General features: G+C 39.4%; 1 protein-coding gene and 1 long non-coding RNA gene across 2 annotated transcripts; both read left to right on the top strand.

Annotated features, from left to right (window-relative positions):
- Positions 1-2,441: 2,441 nt before the first annotated feature.
- Positions 2,442-16,479, top strand: LOC307162032. The gene is made up of 3 exons (XR_013821845.1): positions 2,442-2,518; positions 7,988-8,070; positions 16,392-16,479. It is a non-coding gene; the product is annotated as an uncharacterized lncRNA (long non-coding RNA).
- A 1,775-nt stretch (positions 16,480-18,254) lies between these two features.
- Positions 18,255-24,278, top strand: LOC307166467 (uncharacterized protein; the record flags this gene model as incomplete). Its single annotated transcript, XM_079884845.1, has 3 exons — positions 18,255-18,355; positions 21,294-22,983; positions 24,061-24,278. Exons 2-3 carry the CDS (start codon positions 21,360-21,362, stop codon positions 24,276-24,278), a joined length of 1,842 nt encoding a protein of 613 aa, XP_079740971.1. The 5' UTR covers positions 18,255-18,355; positions 21,294-21,359.
- Positions 24,279-24,849: the final 571 nt, after the last annotated feature.

The following is a 24,849-nucleotide window of genomic DNA, read 5'->3' as shown; positions in this document are numbered from 1 at the left end:
GTTTTGAAAAGATTATAAAGTATGTATGTGCATGCATATATATATGTGTGTGTGTATATATGAAGAGTTCAGATGCAAAAGCCTCTAAATGCCATCTGAAATTTTCTCCTAGAATGATCATTTTTATGAAGCTTGTATATTTAAGTTAGCTATAGGTGACACGTCACCTGAATGAATGGCTCATTAAGTATGCAGGGACGTAGTCTCACCAGGTGTGAACTACTACATATGCATGATGCTGTTGGAGCGTTTACGCCCCATCCGCATATTGGCTTTCCAAACTAAAAGTGTTTCACAAAACTAAAATCAATGTATCGTTTTTTTGTGGATGATTAGGCAGGATGATTTTCATATCATTTTGAAGAAAAAACACTAGGCGATGAAATCCATTAGTCAAAAGTCTTATTGCCACATATTTAGTATGTGTTTTGTGGCCTTATTTCAGAAACTTTAGTTTTTAGTTTTTTCAATAACCACGCATAAACATTATTCTCTCAAAAATGCAGACATGTACATTCTTGTTGCTCACATATTATGGTAGCCCTGTTTGTGCTAAATAGTGTGTAATTTTTTTTTGCCATTAATATGTTTATAAGCAACTGAAAAAAGCACAAATGTCAGGGCATGTCAGAACATCTCAAGGACCCCAAAAACACCCCAGACCCCAGAGGGTTAAAACCTTCACATTGTCACATTGTATTTTTTGTTTTGGAATATAGCCTGAAATACTGTTTATTAAAGGAATGGTGCAAAACATTGTAAATTCTAGGGCTGGGTATAGACACAAATTTTACAATTCGGTTCAATTTCGATTCACAAGCTTGCAATTCGATTCAATTTTGATTCGATTCGATTCAATATTGATTATTGTGGATATCAGGTACAACACATGGCTTCTCAAGGAAAACAAATCTCTTCAATATTATTGTAAACTATGGGAGTCAGTTGTAGCCTATAGGCTTCATTAGCCTACTATAATATTGAAGGTAAAAATTAACTGATTTGTATACAAACACTTAAATTACACTTTTATTTATTTTCATAATAATAAAGTTATATGAAATATAAACATTTAAATGGTGGCTGTCATAAAAACTTGCCAGATTTATTCAAACATGCATTAAATATTGAAGAACATTAAAAATTATAATGAATATGTAATATGGTGCATATATTTAACAAAATGCTCCAGAGTTAATTTTTCTCGCTGAGTAATGAGTTTATGGTCACTGGATGTTTTTTCTGAGGTAAATGTGACGTTACATGACATTGTTTACAAGCTGTTTTACTGACGTCTTTCCACGGTTGAAAAACTGTAATTATGTTTTTGAATTTCGTAAGAAAATGGACGTAGTTTGAAATCTGAGACTTTGTTTCATATCAATAGGAACAAAGCACAAAGATTATTGTGATTTATTGGATGGGATGCGCGCTATATGTTACATTCATTCATCAACTGAAAACAGGATGACTAATCGATTCTTGGGATTTAAGAATCGATATTGGTTCGTAAAAATGAGAATCGATTAAAATCGAGAAATCAATATTTTTTACCCAGCCCTAGTAAATTCTCTTGTTTATTGTTTTAATTAACGTTAGATAAGATTTCAAAATCTTTCATCCCTGTGTGCGTTTCACTGGACCCTTTAGGAGAAAATTAAACCTCAAATAACTTTTACTATTTACTGATATTTTAACTCTCATGAAGTCTTTGCTTTCAGAGGTTTGCTCAAAATGTCAAAGGAATCACAATGGCCACGACTATCACCATGTACAGTATGTTAGTTGTACAGTTTAGGAGACAATTAAAGGGAAAGTCACCTCAAATTACTGTCTCTTTGTTTAAAATGTGTTTTATTGTGAGACACTTTGTAACTGTGTTATAAAAGGTGCTTTATAAAGCGAGTTATTACTATTAATAATCGTTTGGGAGCATAACTTTATCTCTGCATTACAGTATACTCTCACAAAAGTTGTGGATGTTAAATACACATTTTATTTGCCAGTGTGTTGATGAACCCCTTCTGGAAGAAAGAAGAGTCCCTTTGGCTTCTGCTGTTGTGTCGAGGGGAGACATGTTGCATGGTCTAAAAGCAGAGTAACATGGTTTGATTCCCAGCAGGACTGAATGTGTTGGACTGATGCAGTCATTGGGTTCCTGAATAAAACTCAGGACCAGCAGTTTCAGAAGATGCATATCTTTACCTCATCACAAATGTGAATGAGTTGATGAAAGTCCTTCCACAGCCCTCCTGTAGCAGCCCAGCACACAGCAGCTGTAGCTGTACGAGTGAGATAACAGATGGACTGGTGATAGCAGTGACTCTGTTGAATATCCTCCTTCCTGCCCAGTCCTAGGGGGCGGGACTCAGCCTTCACCTGTCAGGCAACACCTGAGCATATAAGAGGCCTGGATGAAGCCCTGCTCAGTCTGTCCCTGTGTTTGCTGCAGAGAGTCCGACTGCACCTTACAGTGCCCATCTTTCCCCGTTGGTTGAACACCGGACGCAATATTTGGGTAAGTTATGGATATTAGTGGATATAGTTAATGATGTTTCTTTGCTCAATGTTGAATGAGTGCTCTGATTAAGATTTATGAGAACATCTTTGTTTACTGATTATTGTTTTCTTCTGCCTTTTAGCTGTTAACCCTCAATTGGGCTTTGGGGTCTATATGACCCCAAGCGACTTTTCTTTAATAAAAAAAAATGGTTCCCTTCATCTCAGTGGAATAAAATTTGGTGACTTTTTCTACATTACCTATCTATACACACAGAAAAAAACTAGCTTGATTCGGTCGTTCTAAAGGTATGTAAAAAAAAAAAGTCACACTTCTGTCCCTTGGGGTCAATATGACCCCACATTGAAATGAATGGGAAAATCGAAGAAAAAATGTTTTTTATTTTTCATTTGTCAAAAAAAATCTATAAATCCAGAATAAATCTGAAAATTTCAATACCACAATGAAGTCCTGGTACTAGAGCACAAATGAAATGTGGAACAAACATGACCACTTGCACACACACATGTTCGCGCACACAAACACACACACACACAGGTCTGACTCCAAAATAAAGCATTTTTATAGAAATTGACAAATAAAATCAATAATTCCAGCATAAATCTGAAAATTTTCACACATAAATGAAGGCCTGGTACTAGAGCACTAATGCAATGTGGAATGAACATTATCACACACACATATGCGCCCACACAGACACAGACACAAATACACACATAGACAGAGAAAGGGTGTGACTGCAATAGAGATCATTTTTACTGAAATTGTGAAATAAAATCAATAATTTCTGCATAAATCTAAAAAATTTCACACATAAATGAAGGTATGGTATGAGAGCACAAATGCAAAGTGGAAAGAACATGACTACACACAGATCAAATACACACAGAGAGACAAACACAAACAAGCAATAAAGATATTATTGCAAATTTATATAGCATTATTGCAATAACAAGACACTTCAAAAGACCTCAAACAACAACAACAAAAAATTCTAAACTTTGACAAAATACTGATTTAATGTATTTTAAAATGTTTAAATATGTAATTCATAAAAAAAAGCTATTATAAGAGCATTAAGTCACATCCAGAAAAATGAATGGATCTCTATGGGGCCTCTGCTGTAAGGATATGGTAATTACACTTTGTGGCTAAAACTATATTAGCTACAAAAAAACATCTAACCAGCAGATGGCAGAATTATGCATCTAACACCTAGATCAATATCCAGAAACAACTCATAGTTAAATTTGATCATCATTAATGTGTTTTTTTCATAAAAAAATTATATTTCATATGTATGCTAATGGTGTAGTTGAGGAATTTTGAAGTAAATAGGTAAAAAAGTACTTCATATCCCCCAAAACACAAAATTAATGAATAGATGAGAAGTAAACAAACAAAAAAACATATATAATTTGTATAATTAAAAATGTATATTTTTTGTACAATTTCTCTATCAATTGTTGGGGTCATATAGACACCAAAGACCAGATTTGTAAACAGGAAACGAAGACCTTATGGGGGTTAAAGGGTTGGTTCACCCAAAAATGACCCCGTAAGACCTTCGTTCATCTTCAGAACACAAATTAATATATTTTTGATGAAATCTGAGAGCTGATCACTCCTCCATAGGCTTCTAAGGGAATGAAGCTTGCTGGCCCAGAAAAGTTATTAAAGAGATCGTTAATATAGTCCAAGTGAATACAGTGGCTCAATCTTAAGTTTATCAAGCGACCAGAATACTTTTTGTGCGCATAAAAAAAAACTAAAATAACGACTTTATTGCACTATTGATTTCCTTCTCTCTGGGCCTCGAGTGAGTTCATGTAGTAAATCTGCGCAGCGCGTCTGTGTTGCACGTCACACGCATGCTCACTATTGGCCGACGCTGGTCATGTGTGTGATGCGTGTGACTACAACACAGACGCGCTGCCTAGATTTACAACATGAACTAACTCGAGAAGCCTATGGAGGAGTGATCCAGCTCTCAGATTTAATCAAAAATATCTTAATTTGTGTTCCGAAGATGAACGAAGGTCTTACGGGGTTGGAACAACATGAGGGAGAGTAATTACTGACAGAACTTTCATTTTTGGGTGAACTAACCCTTTAAATCATCTGTCAGTCTGTTTAACAGCTCTCACCTCTGGGCTTTATGTTTTAACGGACAAGCCAGTGCAGAGGCTTTTTAAAGAGCACAACTACCATACAGTTTCTACAGTGGTCATAAAAGTATTAATCGAGCATGTGTAAAACTGGTAGTAACATCACAAATGATCATAAATGTAATGTTAACCCTCTGGGGTCTGAGGGGTTTTTGGGGTCCTTGAGATGTTCTGACATGCCCTGACATTTGTGCTTTTTTCAGTTGCTTATAAACATATTAATGGCAAAGGTGTAAATTCACTCTATTTAGCACAAACAGGGCTACCATAATATGTGAACAACTTGCATGTACATGTTTGTATTTTTGATAGAATAATGTTTATGTATGGTTTTTTCAAAAACAAAAAACTAAAGTTTCTGAAATAAGGCCATAAAACACATTCTAAATATATGTAAATAAGACTTTTGACTAATGGATGACGTTGCCTAGAATTTTTTCTTCAAAATTATGTGAAAATCATCCTGCCTAATCATTCACATAACACAATACATTGATTTAAATCTTGTAAAACACTTTTTGTTTGGAAAGGCCATATGCGGGTGGGCGTGATTCACACCTGCAGAGTCAATGGGGCCCGCATAATGAGGCTGCATACGTAATGAGCCTTTCATTCAGGTGTGTGACTGAGCCACAAGAATGCAAGGACAATATATAACTGGTTTGTTGTTTTTTTCACAAATTTTGCTTGCAAATTGTACAATATCCAAGGTAAACATTTCTAGTAATTGTGCAGTTAATTGTTCTCATACTGTATTTTCAGATTTGGAATATATTCTCTTCCCAAATGTGTCACTAATAAAGCAAAATAAAATTATTTAAAGAGAAGGCTCATAATGACCTTTTAAGATTTTGTTTACATCTATCCTTATATATATATATATATATATATATATATATATATTATTATTATTATTTTTTTTTTTTTTTAAGGTTATACAATTACAACAACATTTAAAATTGTAACAATATTTCCAGTGTAATCTTTCTTTGTATTCGCGATTCATATTAAAACAGTATTTTTGCCAGCTGTAGTAGCTCCACAACAGCGCGCATCTGTGCGTTCATTCATTCATAGAAACGCGATTCATATTTAAACAGTATTTTTGCCAGCTGTAGTAGCTCCACAACAGCACGCATCTTTGCGTTCATTCATTCCGATTAGAACAAAGCAAACTGAACTGACCTAATTCCTCAGCGGGATCCGTTTGCTCCTCGAAATGATACTTCCAGAACTTCTGAGGTAAATTTTTGCAGGATTATTATCAAGATAGTATTATTCCTCACAGCATCGTAAAGTACATAAGTCTGAAAGTGAACTCGCGGTGTGTGTTATCCAGCTGATGTGGGCGTTTCACAGGTTTGTTTGGATCGCCTCACATTTGCGTTTGAATAGCGCGCGCTCTCCGTGGGCGGAGCACATTAAAACTTAATTAGCTGAGATGAGAACGACTGACATCTCTCTCTTTGCATACATATTACATAAACTGTGAATATTTGTTTTTTATAAAAAATACTTCATTTAAAAGAAGAGAATTCAAGCTTCATGCCTGTGTGTCTGTATGCCTGTTTGACTGAGTATTCGCTGAGTTACAGTTCATTTTCGGACGCGTTTCAGAATTTACTTCACTGACGGAGAGTAGGCAGAACTCGCATCATGTTTATTTTTCTTTATTTGGCGAAAAGCACAACACTTTGTTTTTATTATGAGCATACACAAAAAAATACACACTAAACAGGATCGATTGATGTATAACACAAGCATATAAGATAAAAATTTTTTTTTTTTTTTTTTTTTTTTTTTGCACTCATACGGAAAAAAACGAGCCTATCGCGCCGGCGCGATAGCCGACCTCAGGGGGTTAAAGCATTAATAGTAACAACCTGGAGGCCGCACACCTCCCCAGTGACGAGAAAATGCTTGTTTAAAGAGAAGTTAAGGGTGTTTAGTTTGGGTTGTGGTGTCAGGTACTGGATCATTTTGGCTCTTTAGAGGTATCTGGATTTCATAGATCCGTCCTTCCCGAGAGCGGCTCTTTCAGCACGGCTCACTGCCTGAGTTACAGTCTTAGCTTTTGCTGGAAATAAAGCTGCAAGATTTTTCATCTGCAAGACAAAATACAAGATGGTTACAAAATAACACCCGGTAACACTTTAGAATAATAGTCCATCATTAATTAGTAACTGTGCAGGAAGTAATGCAGGACTAATTAGTAGTTCTACATTAACACTTCAGCTACTACTATTAACTAATATGGAAACAAGCTTAACTAATCAGTAGGTAATATCGAATTTAGGACTAAGATAGTTCCTTATTAGGTAATCAATAATTACTGAACGATATTGGCATCATTAAGAACTAATAGGTAATTATGGCAAATTATAAATAATTACTAATTAATTACTAATTATTAATTAGTATAATTACTTACCAGCATTAACGTGGCTGAGACGTTAGCAATTGTCTTTTTTTTTTACTCTCAACGTGGTTATAAAATACATCACTAATTACTCAAGTGTTGCCTAGTCACTCTTCAAGGACTACTTGTGATCTGGACCATTATTTTAAAGTGGAAACATCTTTTTTACTTTAAAATAATGGTCCAGATCACTAGTAGTTCCTGCATAGTGACTAGGCAACACTTGAGTAATTAGTGATGTATTTTATGACTACATTCAGAGTAAAAATATATGACTGATTATGTCTCAGACACACAATATAATATTCTTAATAATTAGTCAGTTAGTTAATAGTTATTAATGATGCTTATCTCATTAAGTAATTATTGATTACATAATAATGAAGTATCTCCTAAATTCGATATTACCTACTGATTAGTTAAGCTTGTTTCCATATTAGTTAATAGTAGTAGCTGAAGTGTTAATGTAGAACTACTCATTAGTCCTGCATTACTTCCTGCACAGTTACTAATTAATGACGGACCATTATTATAAAGTGTTACCTAACACCCTACTAATGAAATGAAACAGTATGGTTAATAAATAATATCACCACTCTATACGGACATACTGTAATTAACAATTAGTAACAGTAATTAGTGTAAGGGTGATTTGTTGGATCTCAGACGGGAGCCAGCTCCAGATTGTTCACCTAAAACAGCCGACTCGTGCGGTGCTGGATGGGTCTGAGTCCGACCTCTGGCCCTTTGCCACATAACACCCCCCCCCCACCCCCCCACCCCCCCACCACCCCACCACCAGATGTTAAGCTGCAGTAGTAACTGGAAAGGGTCGATGCATCGCTACTGTGATAATAAGAAGTGTTCAATGTTTTGCAGAATGATGGCAGGTGGGATAAAGAGCCGGAGGACACTGAGTCTCCTGATCCTCCTCAGCCTCCTCAGCCTCACTGAACTATTGGGTAAGAAATATTTTACATTTTAACACGTTCAGGCTCTCTTCTACATCTCTAAAGTTTCAATAATATTTGATTTGGCAACACCAGCGAGGTAATAAGGTGAATAAACGGCTTGACACAATGTGTGAAATCAATAGTGTATTACAGCTTTTCTCAGTGGCTCTGGTACATTTCATTAATCACCCTTAACACTGAGAGGGTTTCTCAAACCAGTGTGTTCAAACAGCAGCAAACAGGGGATTATCTGCTAAAGCCCAAAGTCTTCTCTCAGAGTAATAGTCAGGGGGCCAAAACTGATATTAAAACTTTGTCGGACACTTTTTGGTACAAGTATTCTTCCATGTTACCTACTGTAATTTTGGGCAAATGTGCAATATAATCCAACTTATGTGCAAGCATGATCATTACAAAATAATAATCAATAAATACCACAAGAGTATCACACCACAAGGGGCACTGTTGTGTCAGCGCAGCTGTGATTTGGCAGCAGATTGAGGCAGCAGATCCAGAGAAGATGATCACAGCAGGTGTCAACAGTACAGTCTGAACAAAACTTTATAAAGGAGTGAATCACACAATCACACAACAGATTAACTTGAATCTATTTGTCTACACAAACATTTACCTCAAGATTCTACCATTCTACCATCAAATGTTGCCAGAAACAGGTAAGCTAAACTGTTTTCCAACTAGCTATATACTTACCAGACATACACTCACCTAAAGGATTATTAGGAACACCATACTAATACTGTGTTTGACCCCCTTTCGCCTTCAGAACTGCCTTAATTCTATGTGGCATTGATTCAACAAGGTGCTGAAAGCATTCTTTAGTAAGGGTGTCACGATTCTCCAAATCCTCGATTCGATTACATTTTCGATTCTAAAGTCACGGTTCGATTCGATTCTCGATTTTAAAAAAATAAATTGAAAGCACAAGCTATGCCATTTTAAGACTTTTATGCAATATGATAATATCTGACCTTTGTTCGCAATACCACACACTACATTGTCAAATTTAAAACGTTTATTAACAACATAATGTAACAATAACTTATATCTTCAGTCAATTGGAAACTTAAACAATATAACCTATTACCTGGCTATTATAGTCCCGGGGCTCCCTGGACTCCTCAGAGCAGTCACAGGCGAATAGCACGGCGTTTTAAATTGGTTTCCCACAGCGTTTGCAACGCAGTACGAGAGAACGTTCTCGTAAGGGAACGTAGGCTACTTGGTTATTGCGTAACCTCGGTTCCCTTAGAGATAAGGGAACGAGTACTGCTTTGCCTTGCCGTGCTATTTCGCTCATATCAGGTACTTCGCTTCAGTCGATTTAAACCTAAAATCCTTTGGCGAGTTTTTTGTGAATTATACTCTCCAGTCACGTCCAAATTGGCACGCTCGAGTTTGGCAGGGCGCCATGCGCTCCCATTGGACCGTACGCCACTGCTAACTCGCCATAGGTTCATGCAGTTGCCGCAGCACAGACAATCAGCTCGCTCAGACGAGATATGTTGCTCTCGCTGTGCAGCTGCAATGTGTTTTAAAATAAAGGCTTCAATATTCTCGAGAAAAGGAGTTTTACCTATTACAGGCAAGCCGAGCTGCCGTGACATGGGGGCGTGGCAGCATCGACGATTCCATTTTTTTATTCGATAATCGAGATTAAGCATTCATTTCGATCGATTTCGATTTAAAATCGAAATCGTGACACCCTTATTCTTTAGAAATGTTGGCCCATATTGATAGGATAGCATCTTGCAGTTGATGGAGATTTGTGGGATGCACATCCAGGGCACGAAGCTCCCGTTCCACCACATCCCAAAGATGCTCTATTGGGTTGAGATCTGGTGACTGTGGGGGCCATTTTAGTACAGTGAACTCATTGTCCTGTTCAAGAAACCAATTTGAAATGATTCGAGCTTTGTGACATGGTGCATTATCCTGCTGGAAGTAGCCATCAGAGGATGGGTACATGGTGGTCATAAAGGGATGGACATGGTCAGAAACAATGCTCAGGTAGGCCGTGGCATTTAAACGATGCCCAATTGGCACTAAGGGGCCTAAAGTGTGCCAAGAAAACATCCCCCACACCATTACACCACCACCACCAGCCTGCACAGTGGTAACAAGGCATGATGGATCCATGTTCTCATTCTGTTTACGCCAAATTCTGACTCTACCATCTGAATGTCTCAACAGAAATCGAGACTCATCAGACCAGGCAACATTTTTCCAGTCTTCAACTGTCCAATTTTGGTGAGCTCGTGCAAATTGTAGCCTCTTTTTCCTATTTGTAGTGGAGATGAGTGGTACCCGGTGGGGTCTTCTGCTGTTGTAGCCCATCCGCCTCAAGGTTGTGCGTGTTGTGGCTTCACAAATGCTTTGCTGCATACCTCGGTTGTAACGAGTGGTTATTTCAGTCAAAGTTGCTCTTCTATCAGCTTGAATCAGTCGGCCCATCCTCCTCTGACCTCTAGCATCAACAAGGCATTTTCGCCCACAGGACTGCCGCATACTGGATGTTTTTCCCTTTTCACACCATTCTTTGTAAACCCTAGAAATGGTTGTGCGTGAAAATCCCAGTAACTGAGCAGATTGTGAAATACTCAGACCGGCCCGTCTGGCACCAACAACCATGCCACGCTCAAAATTGCTTAAATCACATTTCTTTCCCATTCTGACATTCAGTTTGGAGTTCAGGAGATTGTCTTGACCAGGACCACACCCCTTAATGCATTGAAGCAACTGCCATGTGATTGGTTGATTAGATAATTGCATTAATGAGAAATTGAACAGGTGTTCCTAATAATCCTTTAGGTGAGTGTATAGCTAGGCTAATTTACTTTCATAATTACTAGCTTACTTACTAATAGGTAAATTAAGTTTTGTGCAGATGTGTAATGGAAATATTATGTTTTTAATTTATTTGCTGCACAGCAGCCTATTTTACAGTCTGCTATAGCTAAAAGCATTAATAAGTTTGTTAGATAGCAAAGCCCTCAGCTTATGTCAGAGGACATTGTAGTGATCCACTCAGAAACCAATCAGACTAGTGTAGTGAAAAATGTCTTTGCCTTCAGATGAGATAACATGGATCCAGAGGGAGCTGTAAGCCTAGCGTCCAAAGAAAAACAAATAGGAAGAGATATTGATTGGGAAAAATGTTTCATTTGTCAAGACAAATATGGAAAATACAGCCAAGATAAAGCCCTTTGATTGAAGTGATTTTTCAGGAAGTGGTGTCTTTGTGCTCTTTCTGGAGATTATTGTAGTATAATATTGTGCAATATTTTTGCAATATAATAGACAAACACCATTATTTGCATTGCGCTTAGCTTGACCTTGCTTATTCAATCCATTCAGTCTCAAAGGGATGAGACTGACAACCTGAGAGCCAACCTCTGCCAACCTGAGAGCCACTGCTTTGATGGGGAAAAACATACCTTTGCCATTCGACTATTACATAGTTATTACTACTAACTAGTTACTAACCCCCAACCCTAAAGAAGTGAGAGAGCAGTTTTGTTAGGATGGAATTAATAACTATAGTGATATGTGAATGTAATATAATTTGTGTTACAACCTGGTACACTAATTAAGTCAAATAGCACCATAGACCATCATCTACAGTTCTAAATTTCCGCCTTGACATTAAAGTATTATAACTTGTGCAGCATTGCACTGTCTCTCCCTACAAGCTTTAAACTTGGCTTGACTCATTCCCATAGATATGGGTACTGATTGATAGAGGTTTTGGGATACTAGGTTATGTTTCCAAGCTGATATTCACTTTGAAAACTGGTTCTCTTTAGGCGGAGATAGTTTTTTTCATGTTCTAGTTCTGTTGTCTCTTACACTGTACAATAAATGTTCATTCTGACACTTCAGCAGACATCCCATGAGTGTTGGCTTTCATTTGATACCATTTTTATGAATATGGTCCTTGTGGTTGTGGAGATATTCAACATTTACTGTTGGCATGTCGTGTTGAGCAGGAAACCAAAAAATTGGCCTGAAATTGCTTGTACAAGTCACACACAAAAAAATTCAGCTTGACAACCACCCTAATATCTTACCTATGGGTGTCTTCTAACTAAAAAAATAGGGTGACAGCTTGTACCAAAACATGTCCGCAAAAGTCTTAACGGAAGCCCTTTTCAGAATTGGCCCCCTGACTATAAAGCTTTGTGTCAGTGAACATGTGTGTTTGGTCTATCAGTTGATGTGTTCAACATGCTGTCAGTAACAGTGTTTTCTGATGTAAACTATGACTGAGGCTTGAATTACAATGATTATATATGCAGGAGGCTGCATCTTTCTGCACGAGGCATATGAGTTTCTTCAGTACACAGTTACACACATTACCATAGGTGTCGTTTACACTGGGGATGATGGAAGCGTTCGGTAAAAGTTTTCTGACAATTAGCTTGCAACAAGAAATGTTTAATAACAAATAAACATGATATGAGAAAGGTTTACTTGCACAGTAAGAAAACATGAAATGAAAAGTAGCTTAGGCTAAAAAAAATAAAAAAATAAAAAAACAAGCTACTATATTTAATATTTGATAATATTTATATGTTCTGATTTGTCACTGGCCACATGAATTTGTTTCCCTTCATATAAATAAAGACATTTCCACCATAAATTGGTCTCCCGAATGCAGGAAATTAAGAGTTTAATGCTCAAAGGACTCCCCAGTCGGATAGCCTATTTCCTCTATGAATATTGCTTGTCTTGTTCTTGTGACTCGTGTTTCGTCACAGCCCTAATATGAGCCCCTAAATGTCCCCGCCACTTTTCAACACAAAGTGACGCCCTTGCACATTAATGTATTTGGGAGATTGATTGCAAGAGATTAGATAATGATTCACATTTGTGTCTTGAACTGTAGAGAAACTGTGAAGAAAAAGAAAATACTGTTGTACAGCATTGCAGATCATCACAGATCGTTCCTGTCTGTCGGGCCACAGATCCTCATCCAGATCATCACAGATATCAGTTCAGGACATATTTACAAAAATAAAGTCTAACAGACATGTAGAATAAATATGCTGACAGATTGTGGCAACCATTTAGCGTGTAGAGACGTATGCAACAAACGAATGCCTCGATGTTTTGGGCGGTCAGACTATTCACCAGAGAACCAGTAATAACACATTGGGATCAACAGCAGACAGTTGTTCATAATCATCTGCATGAATGTGTCAAATTACAATATCTTGAAAAGAGAAATTGCTTTTATGAAGTGACCAGATGATGTGGAGGTTGAACAAGTCGGGTTTATTGTAGAGTTTCACTTCTGATCTGAGAAATGTGCCAAAGCACTGAGAAGAACTGTAATGACTGTGGCCCAGACCAAGTGTTAGGGCAGACCTGGGCATATTACGGCCCGCGGGCCACATCCGGCCCTTTGTGTGTCCCTGTCCGGCCCCGGCCCAACATAGATTATAAAAATATCTATCGTATTTTCCGCACTATAAGGCGCACCGGATTATAAGGCGCATAGAATAGAAGATACTGCAGTCAAACTCGACGCGTCCGCATGAGCGCGAAGGTAATAAAAAAACTAATATCCGTCTGCTCGGGCAGATTCGTCTTAACAGCGCGCGCGCGCCTCCGCATCCGAAGATCTGTTTGGGGAGTTGCGCGGAATGCGCGCGCACTCAGCGGAGGCTCGCGCTCTGTTGCCAGGCGACAGTGAAGTTGAATAGCAACAAGTGGTGTTACCCTCAAAATGTCAGCACACGCTAAGAAAAGAAAAGTTGATAATGAATGTCGTGTTTTTAACAAGACATGGACTGCCAAGTACTTCTTCACAGAAATTAAAGGTAACGCTGTGTGCTTGATTTGCGGTACACAGGTCGCTGTGTTAAAAGATTTGACATTGGTAAAATTGGTACAATTTGAATCGGCACTACACGACTAAACACGAGGATAAATACAGAAATCTGTCTGAAAAAGAGCGCGCTAGTGTGTCTTATGCGTTGCTAGCAAAACTGCACACTCAACAAGGACTTTTTACAAAACTTTACACCACCAGAGAAGCAGCCGTTAGGACAAGTTATGTCATTTCTCACAAAATCGCCAGAAAAAGTAAGGCATTTTCGGACGGAGAGTTTATTAAGGAGTGCTTATTGGACTCGGTTGCACTGATGTGCCCGGAGAAAAAGGACGCGTTTGAGAACATCTCACTCTCCCGACGCACTGTGACGAGGCGGGTTGAGGACATCGGTGGAAACTTGGAGCTTCAGCTGAAGAACAGAGCTGCAGACTTTGACTGTTTTTCTCTGGCTTTGGACGAGAGCTGCGATGTGCGTGATACCGCTCAGCTTCTCATCTTCTTACGTGGAATGACTGCAGTCACGGAGGAGCTTGCATCCATGCAGTCAATGAAAGGGACAACCACTGGTAATGACTTATTCAAAGAGGTAAATGAATGTTTGGACAAGTTAGGACTGAAATTGGAGAATCTGGCAGGTGTGACAACAGATGGTTGTCCAAATCTGACTGGGAAAAATGTCGGTCTTTTAAAGAGAATGCAGGATAAAGTGACAGAACTTAATCCTGTGCAGAAATTGACATTTTTGCATTGTATTATCCACCAGGAAGTGTTGTGTAAGACAGTGTTAAAGATGAACCATGTTGTTGATGCAGTAACTAAAACAGTTAACTTCATCAGAGCGAGAGCATTAAATCACAGACAATTTGTTGCTCTTTTGGAGGAAAATGAGATGGAACATGGTGACATCAGCTACCACTGCCCTGTCAGGTGGCTCAGCCTAGGCAAGGTACTGAAAAGTGTCTGGGACCTGAGAGAACAGATTCAGGATTTCTGTGTGAAGAAAGGACATGACATCCCAGAGCTTTCTGATGAGGACTGGGTGGCAGACCTCGGGTTTGCTGTAGATGTAACTGCACTAATGAATGAACTAAATGTCAAACTGCAGTGCAAGGGCCTTTTTGTGCATGAGATGTACAGTGCAGTGAAGGCTTTCATGAGGAAGTTGCAGCTTATCTCAAGCCAAGTGAAGGACAACCTTCTGACCCACTTGCCAACACTAAAGGAGGCCACACCATCAGCCGATCACATCCACAAGTACTCACCCATGTTAGAAGCACTGCATGCAGAGTTTTCAAGGCGATTTCAAGATTTCAAAGCTATAGAAAATGAAATGCACATGGTTTCTTCTCCCTTCAACTGCAATGTGGATAATGCTCCAAGTGATGTTCAGATGGAACTGATTGACCTGCAGTCTGACACACTTCTGGCAGAGCACTTTAGGTCAGCCTCACTGCTGGACTTTTATGCCTCCCTCAAAGAAGAGAACTTCCCACACCCGAGGAGGCATGCTCAGAGGATTCTAGTCCTCTTTGGATCTACTTATGTATGTGAACAGACATTCTCAGTGATGAAGTTCAACAAATCCAAACACAGATCTTCTATCACTGATGACCACCTCTCAGCTGTCCTTCGTATAGCCACCTCAGACATGCAGCCAGATTTCAGTGCCCTTGTTCAAGCCCAGAACAGACTGGATTATTCTCACTGAAAGGGTAAAATGAGGAGGAAAACATTACAATTTATTACATGTCTATAAACATGCTGCCCTTGTTTAAGCCCAGAACTGACTGTGTTAATTGTACTGAAAAGGTAAAATGAGGAGGAAAACATTACAAGTTGCTGTGTTGTTACATTTCTATAAACCTTTTGTTATTCTTTGTTTTTGAAGATTAACAAGTTCAAATTAAATTGCACTGATTCAGTGATTGTTTTTGTTTTATTTGACCTACGCACCACAATTTCACTTAGCCTAATATAAACAGAATTTTATTTTAGTTTTATTCTACTGATTACCAGTACCAGCTATTCATAATATATAATTAAGGGAATTGTACAATGGAAGAAAGCTGAGCAGAATTAAGTGTTATTGTTGGTGTGGCCCTCTGACACGATTCAGGTTTCTCATGTGGCCCCTTGTCAAAATTAATTGCCCACCCCTGTGTTAGGGTAACCTAACCCTAACCCTAACCCTAACCCTAACCCTAACCTAACCTAACCCTAACCCCGAGAGCCCATTTACCAGGAGAGATCTCTCTAAATACTGAACTGGCCTTATTTGTTTTAACCAAAACACTGTGAGGAAACCGTGTAACTCCTATACCAATCTAGGCTAACTCATGCAGTCACAGTAAGTGTGGGTTAATACTGCAGGAGACACTCACTGAGCTGCTGAAATATGACAGACATCTTAATAAAGACGTCAGCCAATAAGCATGAGGAACACCTACACACCAGTATGACATGTTTGTTTCAGAGGTGAAAGATGAGTGGCAGGAGCTCCGCCCCGACACCGCTGGCCTGCACCGCCTCAGAGGACTGTCTGAACACATGCTTCATGAAGGACTCCCCTCAGACCAAAGGTATCTGGAGAAATATCTCAGGAACGCCTTGATGGCACTTCATTTGGCACAAAAGTCCCCTTAGACTCGAGGATGAATTATGGGATGACATTTTATATGCAAAAGGTCAAAGGTTAACTTTAACTTTGGGGTTTAATGTGTGTGTGAAGCATCCAGGTTTTAGATCTTGTAGCTTCTTTGCAGCAACATCCATATCTGGAGCAGTGAAGGTTGGCTTGTGGTCGAGCACGGCCCTGCACTCTGCCATAATTCTTACTCTTTCATAATTCTTAAAACGGAATTTGCTTTGGTCATGAGGTGCTACACGTAGACAAACATACAGTCGACATAAATACATGTAGAAATATATAAATATTAGCGCTGGGCAATGATTACATTTTTTAATCGTGATTAATCGCATTGTTACGCGCAAAATTGAATAATGAATTCTAAAGTAGTGTATTGCGCACTTTTGATTTAAATGTACTGCTATGCAAAACATGCAAAAACTTTAAACAAATAGCCTAATGTGCTTTTTAACAGCAGTATACAGTAGCAATACAATATTTCTTGTAAATCTCAACTTAAACATTAATGTAATCAAATCAAACTTCTCAGCTGATTTATTACCCCAGTAAACACTTTCCTAATGAGTTTATGGTCTCAGTCGCTAGTTTCAAGTCTTCTTCGACACAGCATGATGTTAATTTAGTGAATTATGGTCCCATCTAGAGGAACATAGACCAGAGAGCAGGGGAGGCTTTAGGGCGGGGCTACAAGCTGATTGACAAGTCGCTACCATGGCAACCTGTCAGGCACAGTAACGCATATCCCTCCACAGCTCCACCCTTTTGTCCTAATATGGTCACTTGGTTCCAAAAATCAAAGATGGCGACGGCCACTATATCGAACTCAAGGCTCCAAAACGGTAGTCCACAAACCAGCGGGTGACATCACGGTGCGGGTGACATCACGGTGCGGGTGACATCACGGTGAGGGTGACATCACGGTGGCTACATCCACCTGTCTTATACAGTCTGTGGTGCGGCCCAAACCCCCGCACTGACGCCGCTGAAAGATCAGTCTCGCCGTGAGCGCCTGTCGCCTGCTGTTCTTTGCTTCATTCGATTATTGCAGCGGATTATAACTTTAAAAAGCAGTTCATCTCCGAGGTAGTTTTACAACATTCTCAAAAGTTATGATCGATGTTGTGAAAGAATCCCCAGGACAATTAGCTGATTATTTATTTGTTGATCGTAGTAACTTTCCAAGCACAAATGCCAAACATTTGATGGTTTCCAGCCTCTCAAAAGCAATAATGTTCTAATAATTAATAATTTCCTTTAAGGTTATATTAGATTTAACTTCTTTTGGTTTTGGACAATTAGTTGAACAAAACAAGACATACGATGACATCAACATGAGTGAACAGGCATTTTTCACAGTTCTCTAATCTTCATGAATTGATAAACTGAATAAATAATCCACAGATTAAGATAAAGTAAAAACCAAACACAAGTAGACGTATCGATCATAGTATGGAATAATAATAACCAAGATCTTATAGTATATCATGTCTTTCAGAGTCAATAAGGATTGACATTTTTATACAAATAAAATGTTTAATTTTGCAAAATATTTAATTTATACCAATGTGTTGTTATTCTTCTTTCTTAGGGAAGGTACTCTCAATCTTAAGTCATTAACTGTTCACATGGTCTTTATCAGGTTTTAATGAACTAGTGTGATTATTGTGTGAACGCAGCCTCTATAATAAGCATGTTCATCTTCCCTCAGGGTGGACATTGGCCAGAGTGAGCAGGGTCATTGGCAGCAGTGTGAGGAGGGGTTTACGTCCTGTGACACTCAGGAGGAACAGGTTGGTGGACTTTAGAAGAAGAATCAGTGAACACAACGCTGAGTTTAGAAGAACTGAATTCAGTACTGGAAGCCAAATCTATGGGAAGAAATATGTGTCACTGTAAAATTTATTTAATGAATAATAATAATAATAATAATAATAATAATAATAATAATAATATATCAGGCTACAAAGCTGTACTGTAATTCTCTAGGAGAAAGCGGTGAGACAGCATTTAGCAGCAGGAGTCATAGTTGAGACTTGAGGGAAATACCTTGCTCAGTCACATTAGTTATTGGGGTGGTTAGCACTGTCGCCTCACAGCAAGAAGGTTGTGGGTTTGAACCCTGGTCGTTCCAGGCAGGGCTGGCGGGCCATCACAATCAGTCGGACATCCCTCACCAATACACTACATTTTAATTATTAAATATCATAGGCCATTAAATACATTTATTATGATTTTTATAATTACTATTGATAATAATAAAAAAAAATATTTAAAGGTTCAGTGTGTACTATTTCTGAGGATCTACTGACAGAAATGCAATATAAGATCCATAACTATGTTTTCAGTGGTGTATAAAGACCTTATATAATGAACCGTTATGTGTTTATTACCTTAGAATGAGACATTTATATCTACAGACACCGCGGGGCACCCCCTTCCATGCATCGTCATGTTTCTACAGTAGCTGAAAACAGACTCACAGCGCTACAGAGCGCCTTTCACGCTTTTATATACAGTCTATGGTTTCTTCACTAAGTTCTTCTTGTTCTACTTCAGGCAGTGCACACACTCATCACTATTATATATGAATGAATGTGTTTCCCTTGTCAATGTTTGTATAAACTTTATTTAATGTGTGGTTTATGATGGACTGTGGTGCAGAAACAGTGGCAGTGTTTCACACTATTGGCTTACATTTCCCATGTTGTCTGTCAGTGGCCAAGTCACAATAATATATGGCTTTACTGAATAATTCGCCTTTGGCTAAGCCACACCCTAGAATGTAGATTGACCAATCACAGCGCAGCCAAGAACGAACTCCGACAGAGGTCCGACACTTTTTCACAGCGCTCCATTGACTTTAACGCAGGCGTCTCATATTTTTGGTCTCGGCAGGCTATTACCGTCGTAGTTTTATAAAAAATTTGGTTAAACGTTGTGCCTGGGGCATTTGTAACACAGATACGCGTTTCCCAGAGAGGTTGGAGAGGGGTGTCCGTTTTTTTCCCCTTCCCAAAACCGAAGTCTAATCCTGACAAGTGTCGTCTTTGGATTAAACTGTGTGTGTGGACGTCCTCACAGTCAGCTAAACCCCTCAAGGATCAACAAGCACACTTCTGTGTGCTCTAAGGTAAATTTTGGTGTCATTATATTTGAACAAGCTCTAGCTGCCCCACTGCTGTGCATTAGCCTGGGTTATTGCTCTGCTGATATGGCAGTAGGCTTCTACCCCCCGTCTGACAGACACAGAGCCCATCTGGGACTGTACTAGATGAGACGAGCTCACTGCTCTTCATCAGAGGTAGAAAACACTTGTGATCATACAGAAATATCAAATGGTCCTTAGGTGTGAGTGTGAGTGTGAGTGGTTGTGTGTCTATGTGTGGCCCTGCGATGGACTGGCGACCCGTCCAGGGTGTACCCCGCTTTTCGCCCGATGTGAGCGGGGATTGGCTCCAGCGCCCCGAGACCCTGCACGCAGGATAAGGGGTTGGCGATGGATGGATGGATTTTCAGTGAGGAACAAATTCAGTTTCACAGCAAATTTATTCAATTTCATAATATTACAGTCAGTTAAAAAAATAGTGGAATTAATACATTAAAATGATCCAATAATTTAAATTGAGCAATTCAAATTCAAATCTAAATTCAGTTTCTAGTGACACATATTTCTGCCCACAGTCAGTGTTAAACTAATAAAACGAGTTATTAAAAGAGTTCAACATCAGAAAACATGGAGTGAGATACCACATGTTTCATAAATTATTATCTTGACCTAATCTTTATTCATATTAAGGCGAGACACGGCAGGCAAAAACGTCGAGGGTTTTTCACTGGTCAATTTTGAGATTTTGGGATATTTGTCTTCAATAACATGTCTTCTTTCAGACTTGTGGTGAAAAAAAGTCTGAAATACACATTTAGGTCTTTATTTTACTACACTGTTTGCGTCTGTAGATTTCTCATAAATTCATCAAAAGTTGGCGTTGTAAATCCTCCCGCTGCTCCGCAATCACTGTCTGCTCCCTGTCATCACACACACCGCTGGAAAGCTCTCTCTCTCTCCTGTACAATGCTGTCGGATCCAAATATGGTCTTTTCCTTTTATCAGCAACCAATCATGAAAGTAAAAGGGCTGAATGCGCAATCTCATTGGCTGATGATAAATCTTTAAAGCCCGTTTTCTCAAAATGACTTTTTCAAGTCCGAAATCTCCACTTCAGTAGCACCGATATACACCAAACTTTCCAGTCTTGTACCTAGTTATATTATGAAGACATTTACAGAGGGATTCGTAAATATATTATTCCTAGCCTGATTTATATAACATTTTATTCCAAAAAACATGGCGAAAATCATTTTTTTAAGGCTATTGACAGTATTTTCTGATTTACAGGATAACAAAAGTAGATATCCATAAATCCCTCTGTAATTTTTCCCCATCTAATATGTGAACACAATGAAAAAATAATTTTTAATCTGGCTTTATCCAATACTCAGATTTAATTTTTTTTAAATATATGCAAATTAGTGGATATTTAATTAGATATTGCCTAATTTGCATATTTAAACATTAAATTACAGAAAACTTGTAATACACTTTTTTCTCATCTTAAAGTAGGTAATCAACTGGGAAAGTTTCATGGTGATATCTGCTAGTTAAAGATTTTACCCAATTCACCTGTTGTGTCTCGCCTTAAATGTCATATATACATGTTTATTTTCCAGCATGTTGATGAACAGAAGATAAGTGCTTCAGAGATCTCACACAGCTACAGCCGAACACTTCTGGTCATGGCTGACAAAGAGAAGCCAGCCGAGGACAGAGTCCAGCAGGAGTCCAGCGTGGATCCTCATTACTCAGTGACAGTCAGCACAGAATGCCTGTTCAATGGCTCATGTGGCCCAGAAGCAGACCAGTATGACCACCAGCAGATCCTCATTATGCAGGACGACCCGACTGTCAGGAGAGCTGCTGCTTCTCTCTATGAGAAACGTCCAGCAGTGACCTCTGTCTACGCTCTTGATGAACACCAGAGACCCGAACTGATCCACGGAGCCCCTGTGCCTCTGTCAGAGGACAGCCGACTGACGCTGGTCGGCCACGGTGAGAGAGACGGCTCTGGAGAGACGAGACTGGCAGGGTACACGGCTCGAGACGTCGCCAGAATCATTCAACACACCTTCAGGACGGGCCACAGGATCAGAACGACCAGTGTGGTGGCCTGTGAGGTGGGGTCAGATGAAGAGTTTGCTGAAGCCCTGCTGAGGGAGCTCCGTGAGACGGCCCACATCGAGACCGAGCTGCACCTCAGGAGCGCTGTGCTCCAGGTCCGACACACAGGAGAGATCATCACCCAGGAGATCTCTGAGGAAGGGCTGCAGTGGAGACACAATGATGACAGCAAGAAGGTGGTGGCAACCCTGGACAGGAACGGAGACGTAATTATCAGAAATGAGCCTGGCAGCAGAGGAGAGCAAGTCTTTACTCATGAAAGAAACTTTCTAGCGCCCCCCAAAAGAAAGAACCCACCAAAAAAAGATGATAAAGGAGCATCAAGTAGTACTACAGTTACCTACAGAAACAGCTGGCCTGCTGAGCCACGCAGATTTATTGACCAGAATGTTTTTAACCAGTTAACCCCTGCTGACCAAACTGCTCTTGATGGACTTGAAGCTCTGTCCTGGGCCTTCTTTCATGCAGACCTGCCACTTCCACAAAGAGTAAACGCAGACAACCTGGACATAAACCAGGATTATGTAATAGGGGTAAAAACAAAACAAGAAAATAACCAGCTGGTTGGCATCAAGTGGATAACGGATCAGCAAGGACTAAATAATGTTCTTGCCGGGTGTTATGAGATTAACACAGCAGATGATGTCAGAAGAATCATCCGTCATTATGCAAAGGATGGAGAAGATGAGCTCACATACCTAATGGTCAGAGACTGGATATACGTTGTTCATCATGTAAATCTGTATGTGTATCCAGTTGGAAAAAGGCTTGACCAAAATCAAAGAGATAATGTGGGAAGGAATGAAGTCAAGAAACGTATTGCGGGACAGACAGACAAAGTAGATTACGGAAACCTTCGAGGTCAAATAAAAAAAACAAGATATGCTAATTATGTGAAAGATATTTTTCTTGGACAGGAAACTTATCTACAGCTAAAAGATGAGCCCACGTACACCACATATTTCACTGCATCAGTTATAGCTGAATCTGCTCGAAACTTCCGGACATTTCCTCTGATTCTTATGGCCGTGGAAATGGTTGTAAACGGCAGAGAGGAAGGAGAGGATTTTCTTTATGAAGGGCATTCGATGGCAACAGGAGGTAGTTGGATTAACCAGGACCTGCGTGGATTTAGAGGCTCAGCAACACCTGAAGTCTCCAGCACACCAACTGCTTCCGCTAGTACAACGGGTCCCCTTAAAGAAGTCATAGGCAGAGAAGCCAGACTGTATAATTGGTGGATAAATACAATAGGTGGTGGGGAATTGCATGATATAAAGGTACACAAGATTGCAGAAAAGTTCGAGTTAACTGAAGGTGATCCAGTTAAAAATTACAACGATTTTATAAACGAAATGAATACAATCAGTGGAGCTTCATCATCTGGCCGATAAGAAGCCCACACTGACGGCTACGCGACTTTCCAAGAGCTAAACGTACCAGACCTCCCATGACCACACCATCAAGAAGAACGACTCAGCCATGTCTAGTGCGACTCTTTAACCGGTGAAGACTTACTGCTTAATGTTTTTTTTTTTATTATTATTTTTCTTTATTCATTTTCTTTATAATTTCATGATGTTTTAGTGTAGTCAGACTGTGTGTGCACTTGTGTGCTGAGCAGAGAGAGAGTTATAGTTAGCTTAGAGGTAATGTCCACTAGCAGAGATGATCCAGTGATGAAGATGATGTTTCAGATGTGTAGAGTTGCTCTTAGCGAGAGAAGGGATGTTTCAGCGGATGCAAATGTACCATATGTACATCACTAATAATGTGGATTGTCCCATGTGAAAGCATGGGGTAAATTCCAGTTTTAAACATAAGCATTAGGTATACAACATGATTTTTAACAAGTCTCTCTGTGATGTATATAAGCTTTACTGTACCACCTCAGAGAAAAATAAAGGCACGATGGGCTGAGAGGAGAAACATAGAGATGATGGGGTGAGGAAGGAGAAACCCAGAGGAACCGTTTACAGCTAGCATGATGGGGAATGAAGACCTCCTCTCATGTAGCCTTATATTGTTATATGCCTGTTTCTCTCTGTCTGACACACGACACATGTATAACTAATAAATCTCTTGGCAACAGTAACTGGTGCAGCTTCCGTGATCCAACACTAATGGGGGAAACACTGGGATGTGTGTGTACAGGGATAATAGCTGTGGCGTTAGCTGATGTGTTAGCTCTGGAGATGTGTAAAGCCTGATATAATCAGTGTAGGGAGTTTATCCTCCGTTGTCTGCTCTCGGCACCAGTGCTGAACACTGGGCGAGGACGTGTCTGCAGAGCACTGCATCTTATCACTGAGCTCGCATTACTACAGGCACACCTGATGGTGAATGTGGGAAAGCTTCACTGCATTATCACTGAGCTCGCATTACAACAGGCTCATCTGATGGGGAATGTGGGAAAGCTTCACTGGGTGGCCCTGAGGTGTCGGCAAACGCATGGACACATAATCTCACAGGGGTGACGGCTATGACTTTAGTGGAGGGGATGAAGAGGATAACTGTGAAAAAGGAGTGTAGTTTTTTGAAGAACAAACTCTTGTTGGCATGCAAGTAAAACAAATTAAAACAACTGTAAATTATTTAAATTGTTACATTAGTTTTGTAAGCTAAAGAAAAACTATTGTTTGTGTTAAAGGAGCCCTGGGCCTTATGCCTGTGCTTTTGGACGAGTGCACACAGAGCCCATGATGCTGTGAATGTGCTGAAGTGATGCTGTATTATTATAGCAATCTCCACCTGCCTTGCTAAATATAAGGACATATATCTCATACATTTTGTGAGAAAAGAACCACATGACATGTGTCAGTAGAATAACATGCATTTTTAGTTTTAGAGAGGATATTGCAAATCTGCGTCACTCCCCCTAGCTAAATATAGATCCATCTGCCTTCTAGCTTCATTACTTCAGCTGGAGATGATTAGTTATCATTGTTCTGTGGTTGCCAATCTGAACAATTTAGGGAGAAATCCACCAGTTTCTGCACAGGGAGCTTTGCTGTGTCTCTGCTTTCTGAAAACAGCTGACTTCAACAG

Source organism: Squalius cephalus (genome assembly GCF_949319135.1).
Source record: "Squalius cephalus genome assembly, chromosome: 1".
In the NCBI taxonomy this organism is placed as follows: Eukaryota; Metazoa; Chordata; class Actinopteri; order Cypriniformes; family Leuciscidae; genus Squalius; species Squalius cephalus.
The sequence above is the reverse complement of the archived record's forward strand: the minus strand, read 5'-3'. Positions and strand labels throughout refer to the sequence as shown.